At 62.6% G+C, this 17,274-nt stretch overlaps 5 protein-coding genes across 5 annotated transcripts; 2 read left to right on the top strand and 3 right to left on the bottom strand.

Annotated features, from left to right (window-relative positions):
* Positions 1–2: 2 nt before the first annotated feature.
* PLICBS_003975 (uncharacterized protein) lies at positions 3–1,440 on the bottom strand (the record flags this gene model as incomplete). Its single annotated transcript, XM_018326814.2, has 4 exons — positions 3–180; positions 248–756; positions 815–1,209; positions 1,260–1,440. The coding sequence occupies 4 exons, from the start codon at positions 1,438–1,440 to the stop codon at positions 3–5; spliced, it is 1,263 nt and encodes a 420-aa protein (XP_018175134.2).
* Positions 1,441–3,689: 2,249 nt separating this feature from the next.
* On the bottom strand, positions 3,690–4,667 carry PLICBS_003974 (uncharacterized protein; the record flags this gene model as incomplete). The annotated part of the gene is made up of 1 exon (XM_018326815.1): positions 3,690–4,667. One exon carries the CDS (start codon positions 4,665–4,667, stop codon positions 3,690–3,692), a length of 978 nt encoding a protein of 325 aa, XP_018175135.1.
* Positions 4,668–8,695: 4,028 nt separating this feature from the next.
* On the top strand, positions 8,696–9,930 carry PLICBS_003973 (uncharacterized protein; the record flags this gene model as incomplete). Its single annotated transcript, XM_018326816.2, has 4 exons — positions 8,696–8,993; positions 9,205–9,395; positions 9,459–9,526; positions 9,591–9,930. The coding sequence occupies 4 exons, from the start codon at positions 8,696–8,698 to the stop codon at positions 9,928–9,930; spliced, it is 897 nt and encodes a 298-aa protein (XP_018175136.1).
* Positions 9,931–12,723: 2,793 nt separating this feature from the next.
* Positions 12,724–15,187, bottom strand: PLICBS_003972 (uncharacterized protein; the record flags this gene model as incomplete). The annotated part of the gene is made up of 4 exons (XM_018326817.2): positions 12,724–12,783; positions 12,873–14,510; positions 14,585–15,068; positions 15,147–15,187. 4 exons carry the CDS (start codon positions 15,185–15,187, stop codon positions 12,724–12,726), a joined length of 2,223 nt encoding a protein of 740 aa, XP_018175137.2.
* Positions 15,188–16,687: 1,500 nt separating this feature from the next.
* On the top strand, positions 16,688–17,140 carry PLICBS_003971 (uncharacterized protein; the record flags this gene model as incomplete). Its single annotated transcript, XM_065600357.1, has 3 exons — positions 16,688–16,865; positions 16,926–16,989; positions 17,047–17,140. 3 exons carry the CDS (start codon positions 16,688–16,690, stop codon positions 17,138–17,140), a joined length of 336 nt encoding a protein of 111 aa, XP_065456429.1.
* Between the last annotated feature and the right edge of the window lie 134 nt (positions 17,141–17,274).

Raw genomic sequence — 17,274 nt, 5'->3', positions numbered from 1 at the left:
CGTCACGATGACGGTACCTTGGACCAGTCCCTGCACAGGCCGAAGACCGTCCGGCAAAACTTGCCATACTCGACCCAGACGTCAAAGTGGCGCCACGAGCCGAGCGCGTGGTGGACCAGCCTGGCATCGGGGTGGCCGACGGGCTTCGACCCCATGTTTCCGTACTTGCCGCGTCCCGGGCTGCGGGGGGTGTCCATTGTCAGTCTCGCGAGAGCTTCCGGATGCGGTGTGGGTTTTCGCAACGTACCTGAACCCCGTGATGGGCAGCACCAGGACATCTGACGCTAGCTTCGACTTGCCGCCGTCCTTGAGCCCCGTGACGGCGTTCCATCTAAAGGTAATTTCCTTCTCTAGCCACATGCTAGTCGCGAGGGTGACTGCGGCTGGTCCAGTTCGCGTGAGCGGGTCGGCCACGGGCGCCTTGGGCGACTCCTTTTCCTTGCGGATCTGCGCCTTGAGGTTGTCGACAAATTGCGTGAGAACCGGGTGTTTGGGGGCAGAGGCGAGCGCCCATTGCGTGACTTGCACGGGATACGTGTAGCCCATGCGCCAGTATGCGTCAGAGTCGGGGTCGGTGTCGGCCTCGAGTCCCCAGAGGAGCTTGACGGGGCGTGTGTTGGCCGACACTGCATTGTCGCCGGGGGGGACGACAATGCCATAGCTCCTGCCAGTGACGTCGTCTGTCCAGCGGGCGACGTCGGGGGCCGTGATCCAGGTGGCGGGGTGCCGAAGCGGCTCGGTGTCAACATCGGCATACTAGACAAGGTCAGCGAACAATGGTCCTTGTAGCATGACAGTACAGTTGGCCACGCACCACACCGCCAAACCACTTGCAGGCAAGCACGCGAAAAATGTCGGCGCGCTCCACGGGCGTAAACATGGCGTTGAAGTCGCCCAGCATGTCGCTCTCAAACTCGCGCATGAAATCGAGAATGCCGTCGTCGTCCCAGAAAAAGTACGCCATGGGGCGCTTGTTGTGCGTCGACGGCACGGAGAGGCGCAGCCATTGCTCGACCCACGGCAGGACCTCGGGCTTCCAGGTGTTGACGCGCGCCGACTTGGACGTCTGGTGCACGATGAGGGGGATCCTCGAGTAGTCGGCCTCTCGATCGGGCTGCGACGCGGCGACGTCGGAGGCGAGGCGGGCGGCCTCTACGATGGTCTGCGGCTCGGGCTTGTTGGCGATCCACTCGGGTGGGATGAACCAAGCTGCTGCTATGTCAGCGTGAATCAGATGAAAGGCGCTATGACAGACATACCGCCTCCCGTCCCATTGAAGTCGTTGATATGCTTCCAGGCTAGGGGATACGCGCGCTCAATGGCGGCGGCATCCAGTACCGGTGCCGGAGCAGCCTTGCCGAGCCATAGCGACCAAACCGTGACGGCAAAGACGCAAGCCGACAGCAGAATGATGCGCATCCAGCGCTTCGGTAGGAGCATGGCGACGCGGACGCTGCAGCGGCGTCACTGCCGAGGCGGCGGCGTGGGGGAGGTCACTGCATGCACCGGGGACGCGCCGTGCTGCGTCGAAGCGGACAGCCCTGGGCGCGGTGAGTGTCTGCAGCAAACGGTGAGCGTCGCGACGGTGAGATGCGTCCGTTGCGGCGTCGGGGACGGTGAGACGCGCGGTGAGGCGATGAGACGACAATGCGCCGATGAGGGATCGCGGCGATGACGATTCTGATGCGGCAAGGCTCATCAGGAGTCGAAGTCGCGCGGGCACATGTGTGAAGTGGGGCAGGGGCAAAAAGACAGGGAAGAAAAAGGGGACAGGCCAATTGGATTGCGGGGCGCGATACTTTGGCAGGTCGAAAGGTACCATTACTCGCGCTGAGGGTACAGATTGGGCGTGGCGCCGGCGGCGAGGTACCTGGCGCAACCCATCGGAGGACGCGCGGTCGCATAAGGTACACTGCACCACACCCCAAGCAGGCAAAGGGGACCTGAGGGAAAGGTACTCGTACACGTGCTGCGCGGCGGCCGGGCCCTGATTCTGATTGAGATCGCTGCAAGCACGACGACGCTGCGGTGTCGCCTGAGTCCTGCGTGTGTACGTAGGTTGTTGCCCTGTTGGCAGTCTTCATCAGGCTGTCACTCACTCACTCAGCAGCAGCCGCGGATGGCGACCTGGTCGCACGCGCCAATTGGGCCAGGCGAGGCGAGACAGTGGGGAGCCGGGCTCGATTCCGCCTGGGCACCTACCAAGGGGAGGGGGGCATTGGATTGGGGCGCTCCAGACAGACGCAGATGCTCGGGGACCCGTGGTGCAAGGTGGAGGGTTCCAAGGTTGCTGCGGCATCTCGTCATAGGCAGGGGGCGCAGGAGGTAGGGGCGGGTTGATGGATGAGGGGGGCACATGGAGTTCCAGGCCCGACAGGGGCCTTGGCCAATCGCCCAATAATGGGGCGGCGAAGACCGGGGGGGTGGCCCAGCGCGTTGTGTGCGGCGGCGGGCGCCCGCGTCTGCTTCGTCTGGGCTGGGCTTGCATGGCGAGAGCTCGCACAGCTGGGCTGGGCCGCGCTGGATTGGATTGGATTGGATTGGATTGGATGGACGGGCGGGATGCACGCGCGGGTTCGCGTCTATTGGAGAGAGAGAGAGAGGAAAGAGCAGGGCATGCGGGATCCCGGGGTCGGGTCAGGTCAGGTCAGGTCGTCAGCAGGGCAGCAGGCCATCAGCAGCAAGCAAGCAGGTTGGCTGGCTGGCTGGCGGCGGGCAGGCAGGTTTGCAGGCAGATTCAGTGGCCGCCGCCGCCGCCGCGTGAGCATTTCGATGCATTTCAATTGGATTGATTACCCTCTCACTGGAGGTTTCTGTCACCGGAACCTTGGAGGGACCCAAGGCAGACAGACCACCTACCTACCACTACCGCCCACCACCTATGGACCGCTCCCGTCCCTCCCAGCTCCAGCGCACCGCCGCCGCCGCCGCCGCCCGGCGTTCAGGCCCCCCTCCCCTCTCCTCCAGTGCGCCCTGGGTTGTTGTTGGCGGCGGCAGCGTGCGTGCGGCTGGGCGGTAGACGGACAGCTCACACACACACACACAAGCAGTCAGCGGGATGGGGGGAGGGCAGAAAGAAGAGTTGGGCGGGCACCTCGTTGAGGGATGAGGTGAGGTCGGGGTGGGTTCCATTGGTGTGGCCGCAGCAGCAGGTGGTGTCGTGCCAGTGCCAGGACGGCCAGGACTGCCAGTGCCAGCGCAGACAAGCTTCTTGGCGCGCTCGGTTGGAGGCCGTCTTGGCGGCCGATCTCTCTGCAAGGCCCAGCCAGCACGCGCGAATGCGACTGCGGCTGCGACTGCGGTAGTGTGAGACGGACGACTACCCAAAAAAAATTCAATCGGCCGGCGGTGGTGTAAGTGAGCTTCGTTCGCGCACGTCGTGAGTGAGCCCGATTGATGGATGGACGGCCGCCGCGACTCGACGACAACACCCGCGCGATTGATCCCACGACCTCAGACAGCAGCAGCACGTGCCCGCAACAGCCGCCCATCTCAAGTGAAAGAAGAAGCAGAAGAAGAGATCATCATTATATTATATTAAGCCATCGTGTTTGTGTGTGTGTGTGTGTTGTGTGTGTTTGTGCTTCGCTTTCGCTTCTTCGCCCGTTTCGTCCGCGTCGCAGCACCCGGCGCCCGGCCGAGCCTCCGAATCCATCTCATCGCTGTCCTGCTTCCTGCTTCTACCCATGTCATAACCGCCGCAAGATGGTGCGCCTGCGCCAAAACAGGGCGAGGGCGATGCCGACGCCCACAAAGAAGAGCAGGTTGGTGCCGTGGCCGAGCGTGATGATGAGGCGCGCGTCGTACGAGTGCCACGACGAGCTGCCCAGGTGGTCGAAGAGCGGCGTCGTCACGCGCCCGCTCAGGCTGTGCATCGGCCCCGGCAGGATCTTGAGGTTGGTGCGGTTCGCCTGGCCCAGGTGAATGACGCTCGCGTAGTGGCAGCCCGTGCTGAACATGACGCTCGGGTACGGCAGCCCCAGCCACTGCCGGTTGTACGTCGTCAGGTTGCGCACAATGGCGCCCACAAAGTCGTTGCGCCGCGCCGCCATCATGAAGCCGATGCTGAAGCCCACGGGCTGCGCCTCGGGCGCGACGAAGTCGAACCGCCGCAGCGGGCCCAGCGCCCGCTTGCACTTGAGGTCCATGTCGAGGATCACGCCGCCAAACTCGTACAGCACCATGTACCGCAGCGCGTCGACGCGCTCGACCGGGTACGGGTAGGCGTTCCACATGTCGAGCAGCTCCGGGAACCGCTCCGCCACAAACGCCGACGCCGTCTCGTCCGTCCACATGCGCGCCTCCCACCCCGGGTGCATGTCGATGCAGCTCTGCACCGTCTCCTGCCACCCGTCGCGCCAGTGCCGCTTGCCCAGCGCGATGTGGTGCAGGATCGGCGGCACCACGTCCGGGTGCGGCGCCGCCGACAGCTGGTGCTTGTCGTAGTCGACAAACGTGATGTCGAAGTCGTCGTGCGCCTTGGACAGCACAAAGTCCTCGGCCCCGTCACGCCAGTTGACGGGCAGCGACACGAGCGTCCACGACGTGTACAGCACGTGCCGGAACAGCCACGCGAGGCCGAGCAGCACGAGCAGCGTCGCCCACGCGACGATGCGCGTCCGCCGCGCGGACCCGCCGTGTTGTGATCGGAACGGAGGTTTGATCATGCTGGGCTGTCGCTGGTGCTGCTGCTGCTGCTGCTGCTGCTGTTGGTAGAGGTGATGCTGCTGCTGCTGCCGCTGTTGCTCTTGCTCTTGCGGCTGCTGCTGCTGCAGGAGGTAAAGGTGGTGCTGCTACGACGGCGGCGGCGGCGCGGTGGCCGTCGAAGAGGTTGTGTTGTCGAGGACAGGATGGAGCCGAGAGCAGAAGAGAGGAGAATGAGAGAGAGAGAGCAGAGATAGGAGAGGCGGGTCCCGTGCCGGAGAATGACTGTACAACACGATAAAAAAAAAAAGGGAGGGCGAGCGTCTGTTGGGCGTCGGCAGTGGCGGCGGCGGTGGTGTTTCGAGTCGCACACTGGGCAAGACAAACGGAGGGTGTGGTCAAAGGAGACGAGACGAGAAGAACGCTCGCTCGCAGCCGGGCCCGGGGGAGGGTTCCAGGCACGCACGCGGCAAGGCGAGACACGAAACGGCCCAAAGGAGGGGGAAGGAGGAGGAGGAGGAGCGGTCGTGATGCACAATGGGTTCAAGAAGTGAAGATTGGGGGTGCGGTGATGAAGATTGAGATGAGGTGCGGGAAGAAAGAAAAGGAACGAGGAGGAGGACCGCGGTCAGGTAGGCTGGCAGGCTGGCTGGCTGGCAGGGTGCGGGAGGGTCGTGGTCGTGTGTGGGTATGTGTGCGGCGGACGGACAGACGACGGGGAGCCCTGCAAGGCGCAGCGGGTGGTGTTGACTGACACACGCAAGTCGACTGGGGGGGGCACGGGCGTGTGTGAGTGTCGTGATGAAGAAGAAGAAGAGGAAGAAGAAGTCAGGGTCGGTTGTTGGGGGTCAGGTCGTAGACGGTACCTCGCACAGTCCCGATGCGAGAGCAAGCGAGAGAGAATGTGTGTGAGAGAGAGACGCGGGATGGACCCCAGGCACGGCACGTACTCTTACCACACTGAGATGGGAAGCGAGGCGAGACGAGGCCAAGGCGAGGCCACCAGGCAAGGCAAGGCACGGCAAGATCCCCTTTCGGGGGTGTGGGCGAGGGACGCGGCTGTGGCTCGGGGGAACGGCATGACGGGGGGTGCTGCCCAGTGGTGGAGGGCAAGGCAGTGGAAAGGAAAAGGGGACCCGTTTTCCATTGTCGGAGGAGAGGAGAGGTGAGGTAGTGCTACGAAAGTACATGCGTGCGTGCTCCATATTGGCGGGTGAGGCTATACCAGAGTTACTTGCGTGCAGTCCCCGAAAAGTGCCACATCCGGCGGCAGCGCCTGGTGTTAATTTGCGAGCCAGGCGCAGGCGCAGGCCAGGCCAAGCCGGGTACTCACTCACGCACTCACTCACTCACTCAGCCCTGCTGCTGGGGCAGCCTTTCGGGTCCCCGTCATGTGCTCTCCATCTTGGCGAGTCCGGTTCACAGTTCACAGGTCCTCCACGGGAGACTCCAAGTAGCAGTACATCCGTCACCGTCATGTAACGGGCTCGTCGTCTGGCTCGGGTTCTGGCTCAGGCTCTGGCTCTGGCTCTGGTTCTGGCTCCGGTGGCTTGCCTCGAGTTGGGCGCCACGCGACGCCCCAAAAAGCAGGGCGGCCGTGCGAGTGCGTGCGAGCGAGACGAGCACACGAGGGACCTACTCGTACCTAGGTATGGAATGGGCATCAAAGGGGCGGGCGCGGGCAGGGCTCATCCAAGGCATGGCCGACGACTAATACCTGCGAGTATTACTCGTGCAGTACGGAGTACAGCAACTTGGTACCTGTACCCGCACGACCTTTTTCCCCACGCCGTGCCTGGCCTGTCACAGATGAGCTGCCTTTGTCACTGTCACGGGCTTCCGTGTCAAGCTGTTGGCCCCGGACAACCCTCCCCCGGGGCGGGCTCTGGGTAGGCGGCTGTTCCAGGTTGTTGGTGTTTCCACTACGTGCCACCGCCGGGCAGGAGGACGCCCGTTCGTCGCCCATCACCACCAAAAGGGCTAAGAATAACGAAAGATGGATGGATGCCGTGTGCACGCAAATGTGCCGAACCTCCGACCACCGCTTCGCCCGTCCATCCATCCATCATCCTCCCTCCCATACCCTCACTCACTCACTCACCTCGCTCGCAGTCTGCTTCGCTGCGGGCAGCTGAACTCCGCGTCCGCGCCGATCAGCAAGCCCCAGCACGGCAACTCGGCATCACCAAGACAGCGAGCAGACTTTTTGGCACAGCCCCCGGGGTCGGGCTCGCAGCCTTCGGCCACAGTCCGTTGGGGGTGAGCAAGACGGGACTGGAACTGCAAGCCTGGCCAGCCAGCCCGCCCCAGATTGCGAGGGCACACCTGCCCGCGTGCTACTACGAGGGGCGTTTTGTACCAGTGGTTCGATGGGTTCGGCGCGAAGCACTACCAGGAATTAGTGGGCTCGCGCGGCCCGAGAGAAGTGGGCCGGGGAGTGCTTCACTGGACGTCTGGGCCCTGGGCCTTGCGTTGATTGAGGGTGAGGGGCCTGGGGCAGTCCCCCGGGCACCTCATGGAAGCCAGCAGGGCGGCTCCTGGTGCTGAGGTGTTTCCAGTTGCTGCCGGGCTGCCCGGGCTGGGCTGGACGGGAGCTGGGGCTGGGGCTGCCGCCCGCCGTGAAGCACCCACCTAGGCAGGCAGGCAGGCAGGAAGCAACTGCCCACCTAACTGCACCTGAGTCGCCGCCCGGGCATCGCAGGAAACGCACCTGCCCTGGGCAGGAGCACCAGCTCCCGACCAGACCAGCTTCCATGTTCCAGCTCCCGGGCGAGGGCCGAGACTGCGCCAGGCGCTCTGGAGTGACACCGCCCCCCCCGGCAGACGCTAGCCGGGTGGGCGCGCCATCAAGCAGCCGCAGGGGTGACGCAGCGGGCAGGTATCCGTGACTTGTATCGCCGATGCGATTCCCCTGGTCGTCAGTGGTCCCCGGTACCCCCACAGGGCTGGACTGGACATGGGCATCACCCACGCACCCATGCAGATCTGGCCAGCGAGAGACGGGGCGACGCCCGAGAGGCGGACCGGGATGCGTGGATGTGGGCATGGGCATGGGAATGGGAGCCAGCCAGTCAGTTGCTCGATGCCGCCCACATGGATGGAGAGACATGCTGGTGCACCGCGAGTGGGCATGGGCACGCACACGCGACTGCCTGCACTGCGGGCACTACGCTAGGTGGGCGCTGTGCTGCGCTGCTGTGCTGCTGCTGTGCTGCTGCGCTGCTGCGCACACCACTGCAACAGCGGGCCCTCCACTGGCTCCCATCCAATTTCCCTCCACTGTTGCACGCCGGGCACTTTCCAGCCTTCTGTACCGCCTTCCATCCCCCACCCAAGACAACCTTGGAAGGGAAAAAAAGGGGACCTGGCCGCTCGTCCGTCCAGTGAAATTGGCGTCATCTCCAGCCCACAGTGGGGGATCCGCCACAACCACCACCACCTCACTGGAGCACCGCCTGCACCCACCATCCACCACCTACCGCCCACCGCTGACGAGTCCGCTGGCGGTTTCTCCTCGGGGCCTGCCCTCTGCCTCGCCCGCTCACTCGCTCGCCGCAACTGCTGCATCTGGCACACGCGGGCTGGTTGCGAAATCAAGCTTTGAGGCGCATTCTTCTGTCCATTAGCCTCTTCGGCATTCCGGAGTCCGAGCTGCCCTGCCCAAGGAAGGGTGCCCTTATTCCAGAGCACAGCTGTCCCAGCTGTCAACTCGCCGCCCCCCCCCCATCTTGGCATTGCATTGACGGCCGCTCGGACTTTCACCCGCTCGCTTCGTTCCGTCGCGTCGCCCGCCCGTCTCGTACACTTCGTACTGCGTACGTACGCGGACCATACCGAGTCACCGAACCTGCGTCCTTCTGTGTCGCGTCTCTGGCTCGGTCCGTCCACTCCGGCCCGGCCGTCCGTCCGTCCGTCGTCATCGTCACTTAACCTCGACGAACCGGAAACCCGAGTCGACTCGAACCGAATCGAGGCGTCAATTCGGGGCTGCCCTCCTGCTCCCCTGGCCGAGTCGACGCGCATCGCAGTCCAGCGCAGAGAGCCCACGAGCATGAAGTCGCCCGACCTCCTCCGCCCCTGCCGCTGGCTCGTGGCCACGCGCAGCCGCCGCCGCGCCCTCGTCCGCGTCGGCCTCGTCGTCGTCCTCGTCCCGCTCCTCCTGCAGCTCGTCCTCGCCTACCTGCTCGGCGGCGACGCCCGCCTACTGCCGCCCGAGCTGCTGCGCGCCAAGAACCTGCTGCTCGTCACCGCCCACCCCGACGACGAGTGCCTCTTCTTCGCCCCGAGCGTCCTCGGCGTCCTCGACCGGAACCACGCCGTCAAGGGCTCTTTGCTGGTCATGTCCACGGGTACGTTGTGCTTTGTTTGCCCTGCCTGCGCGGAAACCAACCCCCCAATCCTGGTCTGCGTCGCTACCGTGTTTCGCGCGCTGGGTTGCTGCTCGGTCTTCGACCGACCTGCGCAGCGCGCTTGCGCGTTGACGCGCGGCCAGCGTTATTCTGCTGCACTAGGAGCGATACTCATCTGTTGGCTTGTCCGCTGACGCAAGCGTCTCATCAGGAAACAACTACGGCATCGGCGAGAAGCGCAAGCAGGAGCTCAAGGGGTCCTGCCAGGCTCTTGGCATCGACGCGACGCGCTGCGAGGCCCTCGACCACCCGGACCTGCAGGACAACCCCAAGGTCTGGTGGGACACGTCGATTATCCAGCCGATCCTCAAGGATTATGTCCACAAGTGGGACATTGACGCCGTACGGCCCCCCTCCCCGTTGCCGGTCTGCACCTCGCCCCGTGCTCGCTGCTGACGACCCCAGATCATCACATTTGACGAGGGTGGCGTGTCCGGACACATCAACCACCGCGCCGTGAGCGCGGCCGTGAGGTATGCCCAGCCTGTCGTCGTGGGTCCAACTATTTTTATCCCGTGCTGACCTTACCCTCCGCAGCGAGTACGTCGTCAACGATGGCAAGGCGCCGCCCGCTTACAAGCTCGTCACCACCGGCGTGCTGCGCAAGTACACCGTCCTGCTGGACCTGCCGCTGACGGCGCTGTCTTTTACCTGGCGCATCGTCGCGGCCGCCTGCTTCCCGTCGGCGACGGCCGACCCCAAGTACAGCACCAAGGCGCTCGTCGCCAACACGTGGCACCGGTACCAGCGCACGCGCGGCGCCTTTGCGAGCCACGACAGCCAATACTCGTGGGACCGGCACCTGTACATGGTCCTGAGCCGGTACGTGTGGTTCAACGACCTGAAGAGGATACCAGGGCGGGGGACTACGTCGTGATGCGATGCAAGTCTTTTGTTTTCAGATATATGGCATGTAAGCACGGCGTTTTGGGCACGGGGCATCTACATTTCACAAAGCACCATGTTGCTTGGTCGGCGTAAAGATCCAATCACTGAGGTCATGGCCGGTAATACATTTGCACCACCGCCGCGCGCGCGCGTGGTGTTGGCTGACGTGGCATGGCGTCGGTTTGCGAGCGATGACGAGTTGCTCGCTTTTGTGTGCCGAAACCTTGGCGCCGGGCTGATGCGATGCGCCAAGTCGGCATGCGTACCGGCGCGGCTTGGCCTCGCTTTGCTCGCTTTTCTGTTCAGCATTGCTGGCTGTTGGCGGTGCTGGAATCCTGTATGTGCACCACGCGACATGCCCGCCGCACTGACAGGCGTCCGCATCGCTCGCTTGGTCAAACACCGCTCACGCCAAGGGCGGCGGCCATGGCCGGGTGTGTCTGACATGACATGACATGGCATGGCCTTGTCAGTCCTGCAATTGGCCCGGGGGCACCACAATGCCGGGCTGGACGTTGTTTGAAGATGATGCAAGTACCGGTACATGCAGACATGCAAGTCTAACAAGTGTTCATCTGGGCGACTGATGACGCCTTGGCTGGTGTGCCATCCCGGAACTTGCCCCCCGGGCCCCAGGCTCTTGATAGAGGGCTGGCTGATGCGCAGCTCGAACGCTGAGTTTCGTTTCGCTTCGCAGTTTGGCGCCGCGGCAGTCTCAGCTACCCTGCACCAACACCCAGCTCCGAAAGCGCTGCCGCCACATCGGTTCAGGCCAGCTCGGCGGGCGTCTGCCCTGTGACGGCAGGTGACGGCTAGCATGAACATTGCCAATTCAGCATCTCGTGTGCGGCGTGTCGATGTTTGCTGTTCTTGTTTGGTCCGCCAGGGGGGCCTCCTCGCCCAAGGTAGCAGGTCCCAAGTCCAGAGAATCGCCTCCCCAATCCATCCCCCCCCCCAACGCGCAAAACTAGCCCTGAACAGGGAAACGCACGCGCTGCCCTCCCCATCCTTGCAGCGCCTCGCCCTACCAGCCAGGGGCAGCGACAGACAAGCTTTTTCTCTCACTCAAGGAACCCCTACTAGTGGGAAATCCGCCAGCAGCGGCGGGCGATTGGCTCCAGGCCTTGGCGCTCGGTAGATGAAAAACAGCGGACGCCCCCCCCAACCCCTGCTCTCGACTTCGGGGCTTGCCGGGGGGGGGGGGGGGGAGGGGGCAGAAGGGGGTTTGCTCGCTGACCAGAGGGCCAGGCCCCGCTAGCTCGGGAACGGGGGCAGGGGAGGGGCGGCGACCGGGTTGTGTGTTGGAATCAAATGGCTGATTGTGGGAATTTGGTCGGGCGGGCGTCAGCAATGGTAGTGGCGTTTTTTGGACTTGTTCGTCTTTGGGTGCTGCTCGTGGAGCGAGCGCGTGCTTGGGAGCTGCGTTCAATGTGAGTGGCTCGGCTGCAGGCGAGGTTGAAAGTGACTGCGTTGCGTTGCGTGCTCTCGGACCGAGGATGAGGAGCAGCATCAGGAGGATTCGAAGATAAATCCTCACTCTACGGGAACGGCCGAGGCTGAGCGCCTCATTTTTCTGCATAAAATATACCGGGTATACAACATAAGGAGCACTCCAAGCACGTGGCCCAGCGACCGACCGACCGAGCATGCGGTTTCGCATTTACGCAAGCGAGCCGGTCTACGCTTGTGTATGTGTGTAATCTGTGGGCATGACAATGCTCCATTCAATCCTTCAGGCAGGCCAAAATTGCGGGTGCGGCACGGGAGTTGGTGAAACGGGCTGAAGGAATATCCTCATCACAGCTCCCGTCCAGTCCTCGGCGATGACGAAGGTCGACTCAAGTCGGCGACTCCGGCGACCATGCTCTCGCTTTCTGTCTGCACCTCAGATCGCGGCTGAGGAGATGGCATGACAATGCGCTTAGCGAGGCGAACCTCCCCGTCAGCACAAACCCCCGAATAAGTCAAGTCTGTTTGCTATCTATATCGTACAAACCGCTTCCGCAGCTCTGGGATCCGCCTCATCTGAGCCTCGTCTTACAGTGCAGGACGACGCATCGTACGGCGCCTCAGATGTGGACTCAGCTCCGTAGCCTCGTTTCTTACCCCCGCGATGCGCCGTCTCACCTCACCGCTTCCCGTCCACTTCCCCGGCTGGCACTGAGCCAAACCTGCAAGCTCTTATTTAACCTTTACCCGGGCTCGGGAGCGTGGCTGCGGCGTTGGCGAGAGGCTGCTGGGCTGGGCTGGCGGTAGTATCCCCTCCCCCTTTTTACACCACCCCCTGCCAGTTTGCGCCCCCTCAACGCGCGCGCGTGCGGGAACCGCAGACGGGATGTGTAATAAGCTCGTGGTGGTGGCCCCCGGGAGCCGCAGGGGGGGAGGAGCCGCGCGGGAAGCTGGATTTGGATTCCACGCAGCGGTGGGATGGCGCTTGGTGCTGGCTACCTCCATGCATGTGTCGGGTCCGCCTCAGGGGCGCGTGCGGCACAGCACGTAGGAGCTGCGGGAGTGCTGCAGATTGCCTCCCGACGGCGTGGGAAGCTTTCGTGAGTGAGAGCAGGGTTGGGGATTAGTACCCCTGAAGTGCTCACGCGAGCAGGAGGTGCTCAGCTGTGAAGGTATTGAGGAGCCGTGATGCTACATCGGCACGATGAAGCAAACAGTCGCGGCCGTGGACTCATGGGTTCCCTCTCGCTGGTTCGACTGCAGCCATGAGATGTTGCCGTCATCACGCTGGCGACGCTGGGGTAGGTTTGGCGGTGACGAGCGATCGCCAGGCTCACACACTCCAGCCAAACTGAAAGCCGCTGTTACTCCCCAGGAGCGGATCGTCCGTCATCTACACGCACACGTCCAGGTCAGCTCGCGAATTATGTCCGCATCTCACGCGCCAGCCCATCTGACGACGGCCCCCCTGAACGCACTCACCAAAGAGTCCCACTCGCTCATCAGATCCATCGACGGCGTCGCCGACGACGAGGCGTCGTGCACACCGCACCCGCCATGCGCCGCCGCCTCGCCCGGCGCCACCATCGCCTCCAGCAGGGCGAGGCACTCGTCCTCGATCTCCGCCGCCGCCTCCACGAGCCGCATCGGAACATCACACTCTGCGACGGCTTCGTCTCCCGTCGCGAGGTAGCAGTTCACCTGCGCGGCGAGGAGGCTCACCACCAGGTACCCCTTGATATTCGTCTCGCCCACCTCGATGCACCGCAGGCTCCAGGCCTTGCACTCGCGCAGCGCGGCGAGCAGGTCGCTGCGCACGAGGGTCGGCCCCGGCGCGTCCTCCTGCAGCTGGGCGCGCAGCTCCAGTGCCGCGAGGGTGCCGGCTTGGAAGACGGTCGTGCGGAAGAAGCCTGACCCGTTTGTCACGAACCGCGCCATGTCTTGGCCGCCTGGCGATGGCGCTGCCTGGCTCGTAGAGCGTGTGGCCGCAGTCGTCTCGGAAAGACACGCGGCAGACCAGATCTTGAGAGCAGAATCGATTACCATACGCCGTGAAAAGGCGTACTCGGCGGCATCGTGCAGCGAGGGGCCGAAGAATGGCGTGTGTATGGCCGAGAGGTAGCGGAGCAGAAGGATGTCTATGTATCTGCTCTCAAAGCTCACATTCGGCGAGGCATTGTCTAAGTCGTACCCACGTAGTGTGCGGCGTAGGGGCTTGTATACATCCCGGAGCTCGGCGTCGAGCCGTAGAGCCTCAGTGTAGGTGCCCGGCGAGCTCGCGTCGTTGAGAAACTTGAGGACCACCAGGCGTGCCGCAAAGGTCCTGCGCAGCGCAATCGCCAATGATGTTTGCGTCAGCTCGTCGTCTGGCTGCGCAACAGGCTCCTCGGCCTCGAGCTGCTCGTCGTCCATGTTGGCCGGCGGCCGCGTGTCAAAGTCCAGTAGCGATAGCAGAGGAGGGCCGCCCGAGGCCATGCTCGACTGCAGCTCGAGCTCGAGAATCGTGTTCCACAACCGGCGGCGCATCTCCGCGTCAAAGGGTGACACGCCAGGGAGCTTCGCAGGGTCGCGGTGCAGGCCCATGTAAATGGCGGTTCGGAGCAAGGACCCGGCCGCCGTCCAGACTAGAGTCTCGCCTACGCCGGTGCTTTCCCGCGCGAGGAGGAGCAGCACGCTGGTCTGTAGGGCTCTGATGCTCAGTTGCGACTTGAGTCCGGGCTCTGATAGCCACGTCTGGGCCTCATAAACCCACTGCATGGCCAACTCCCGTAGGGAGAAGGCCTCATCGTAGGTCGTTGCTCCGATGGCGAGGATGAGTTTGAGCTGGACGATGAACGCCGTGCTGCGCGTCTCACCCGGCGTCCATAGACCGTCGTAGTCTCGCCTGAAGCTCGGGATGTGTATGACACGGTACACGCGTTCCGAAGTGCGCAAGTAGCAGTCGATGAGCTCGTCAGCCACCTCCTTGGCCGGCAGCTCTGCCGTCGGCGGCCTTGGCCACGCCGGTGTGCGGTACGCCTTGATCATTCTGGCCAGAGCTTTGCATCTCTGGAGCTTGGACGATATGTCCATTGTGTCTTGCCGCAGGTATAACTCCAGAACCGGTGGAATCTGCAGGACCTAGACTTCGGTTGTCAGCTTGACTTGGAGGAAAGCGAGGGCGCGCGTCATGTCGCATGGATGAGTGCGCTCACCATCGAGACGCCGTTGACCCAGTGGCTCTGGCCGAAGACTCGCGTCTTGTGGATGATGTTGCGACTAGACCCGCGAGACTTGTTGGCCACGCGGTCGTCGGCCTCTATGTGGAACGTGCCGCCGATGTGCGTTGATGTCGTCTGGATCGTGCTCTTTGGCCCCTCGACTGGAGGCTGTGGCCTCTGTCTCGCGGCAGACTTGCCGCCTATGCCTGAATCGCACGCCACGGACGACGCGCTTGTTGTCTCATCCACGTCGTTTGTCGGCGCCGAGTTGGCGATGCCTATACTGGAGCTGCCGGCACTCGTGGAGGAGCTCGCCACATGGTTCCGTGGAGCTGGGCGGGGGGTGACATGGCTGCGGCGAGGCAGCGGCGTTTCGGGGTTATTGTAGACACATGACCCAGTCTTGGAGCGGACGCAGTTGCTGCATGGCGTCTCTTTGTTGCAACGTATCTTGCGCTGCCGGCACAGGGTGCATGACCTGCGAGGGCAGTCAGTGTGATCTGCGTCGAAGGACCGCGCGGGCACCCCATGCAATCGCCAGACTGTTGGGACTTACACGGCCGGTCGGCGGCGGCGCCGCTGTACTGGCGCATCCATGACAGGACAACGACCTGAGACTAGCTCATTGGAATGAGATTGCAATGATGAGCTTTGAGTAGCTCTGAGTTGAGTTGAGGGATCATGAACGTAGTCGGGAAATTCGTCATCGCTGCGCTTTTGGTCGCTCTGGCCCGCCGTTTGCCGATACCGAAAATGCCGATTCGGACTCGGTCGTATCGCGGGCCATCGGAGCCGGGTGTGCCGGTTCTGTCACGGTCCCGATGAGAACACAATTGCGGCAAGGTCTCAGTCAGAGATTCCATTAATGGCTGCAAGCTAGGGTAAGGGCCTTGAACACATTCACGTAGTTTCGGCCGTAATGCCTACTCGACCGAACCCTTGGTCAAGATCGGAGTCGGCCGCTCTGGGCCGCTTTGGGTAGTTGGAAATGATGCGTCACAACACGTCCACGGTTTTGCTCCCTCCGCTCACAGGGTTCGGCCCCGCGGCTGCAAGGGCAAGGCGCATGACGCTGAATCCGAGTGGTTGAGATGTGCGTTTCCGCACTGCGGCTCGATGACATCTATGCAGGCACGCGATGGCGACAAGTGTTGGGCGAATGATGAGTGAGCAAAGCACCGTCGCTGGCCGTATGCGTCAAAGGCCCCCATGTCATGATTGACTTAAGGGAGAGTTGTGCATCCGGATGCGCATCTTCCGTGTTGAAGTTGAGTGATGGACCCGGTGTAAGTGCTTTGTCCGTCGACGGGCCGCCGGGTCGCTTAGAGAGCCGCCGAAGCTACATACGCGCATCTAAGTCAATGTCGCTCGCTTAGAGGTATGCTTTGACATGTCCCCACGTCGCTTAAGCAGCAATGCCATGTGCCAAGGCTCTCCCGCGACCAGACGAACGGTCAAAGTTGCGGACTTTCTCGTCTGTCGAACTGAGACAGACCTTTTTATAAACTACCTCCTCACGCGCACGCTGCCATGTTGTCTTTCAATCATTTTACGGGGAACCGAGACCCACGCGGAGTAAAGACAACTGGCGGTTGAAGATAGGCGGACGGCTCTATAATTGGCAACCGAATGGAGGCTGGCATAATGAACGGCCGCGCGCGCGCCGGGAGAACGCAACCCGAGGGCGATGACAGCAAAAGCGACTCCTCCTCACCGCAGCTGGACATACGAGCAAAAGGAAGACGATATGCGCGTTTGGTGCTGATCCCAATGGGTGCTTGCGGAGTTGCGGAGCTCGGAGCCGGGCGAGGGGCCGAAAAAGCAACATTCGCGCTTGGCGGCTCCGAGCATCACAACGTCACAACTCTGTGATGGAGTAGCAAGGGAGATGTTGTAAGTTGCTGCGATTGAGCTTGATCACGGCATTTGAGGTGCTGGGAAAAGGGGGATCTTTGTGTATATAAACCCGATGTCGTCCGCTGGATCAACTCATCGAACAGCACTCAGCATCTCTCAAGACTCAGACAAGCCTGACAAACACTCACTCCAAAACTCATCCACTTACACTTACAAATTCCATCACCGCCATTCCTCAAAATGAAGGTCTTCGCGTCCCTCGCTGTTCTCGCTGCTTTTGTGGCCTCGACCGCCGCCGGCCCCGCTGGTGTCTCCGAGAACATGAACTCTCGCCGGAGGATCACGGCCAAGCTCTCTCTCTGCGAGGAGGCCAACCTCCAGAACTGCGACGACACGTTTGTCCCGATTGACACCTGCTGTAAGTCTTCCTCCTAGGCGTGAGCGATCACACAATCCACTGACCCGTTCCCGCCTGCAGACCGGGTGAACGAGTGCACCGTCCACTCTCTCAACACTGGAGGCCACATCTGCGACTTTTACTCGTAAGTCCCCACGGAGGAAACCAGGGTATTAACAGTATTAGAGCTAACTCTTCCCAGTGAGCGCGGCTGCGGCGGCCACAAGTACCAGCACTGGGGCATTCAGGAGGACCTTCCGGACGGCGTGCTGATCCGCTCCGTCTTCTGCTGGTAGACATGGGTCATAAGGCTCGGATACGCGAAACGGTTCTCTTCTCGCCGGTCCTCACACCAAATTTTACTAGGCATGGACATTTGGCACTCTCTTTTGACATCAACATCTGTACATTATGAATGAGCAACGGCAAC

Source organism: Purpureocillium lilacinum (assembly GCF_023168085.1).
Source record: "Purpureocillium lilacinum CBS 284.36 DNA, scaffold_3, whole genome shotgun sequence".
Lineage (NCBI taxonomy): Eukaryota > Fungi > Ascomycota > Sordariomycetes > Hypocreales > Ophiocordycipitaceae > Purpureocillium > Purpureocillium lilacinum.
Note: the sequence above shows the minus strand (reverse complement) of the source record. Positions and strands in the feature narration are given on the sequence as shown.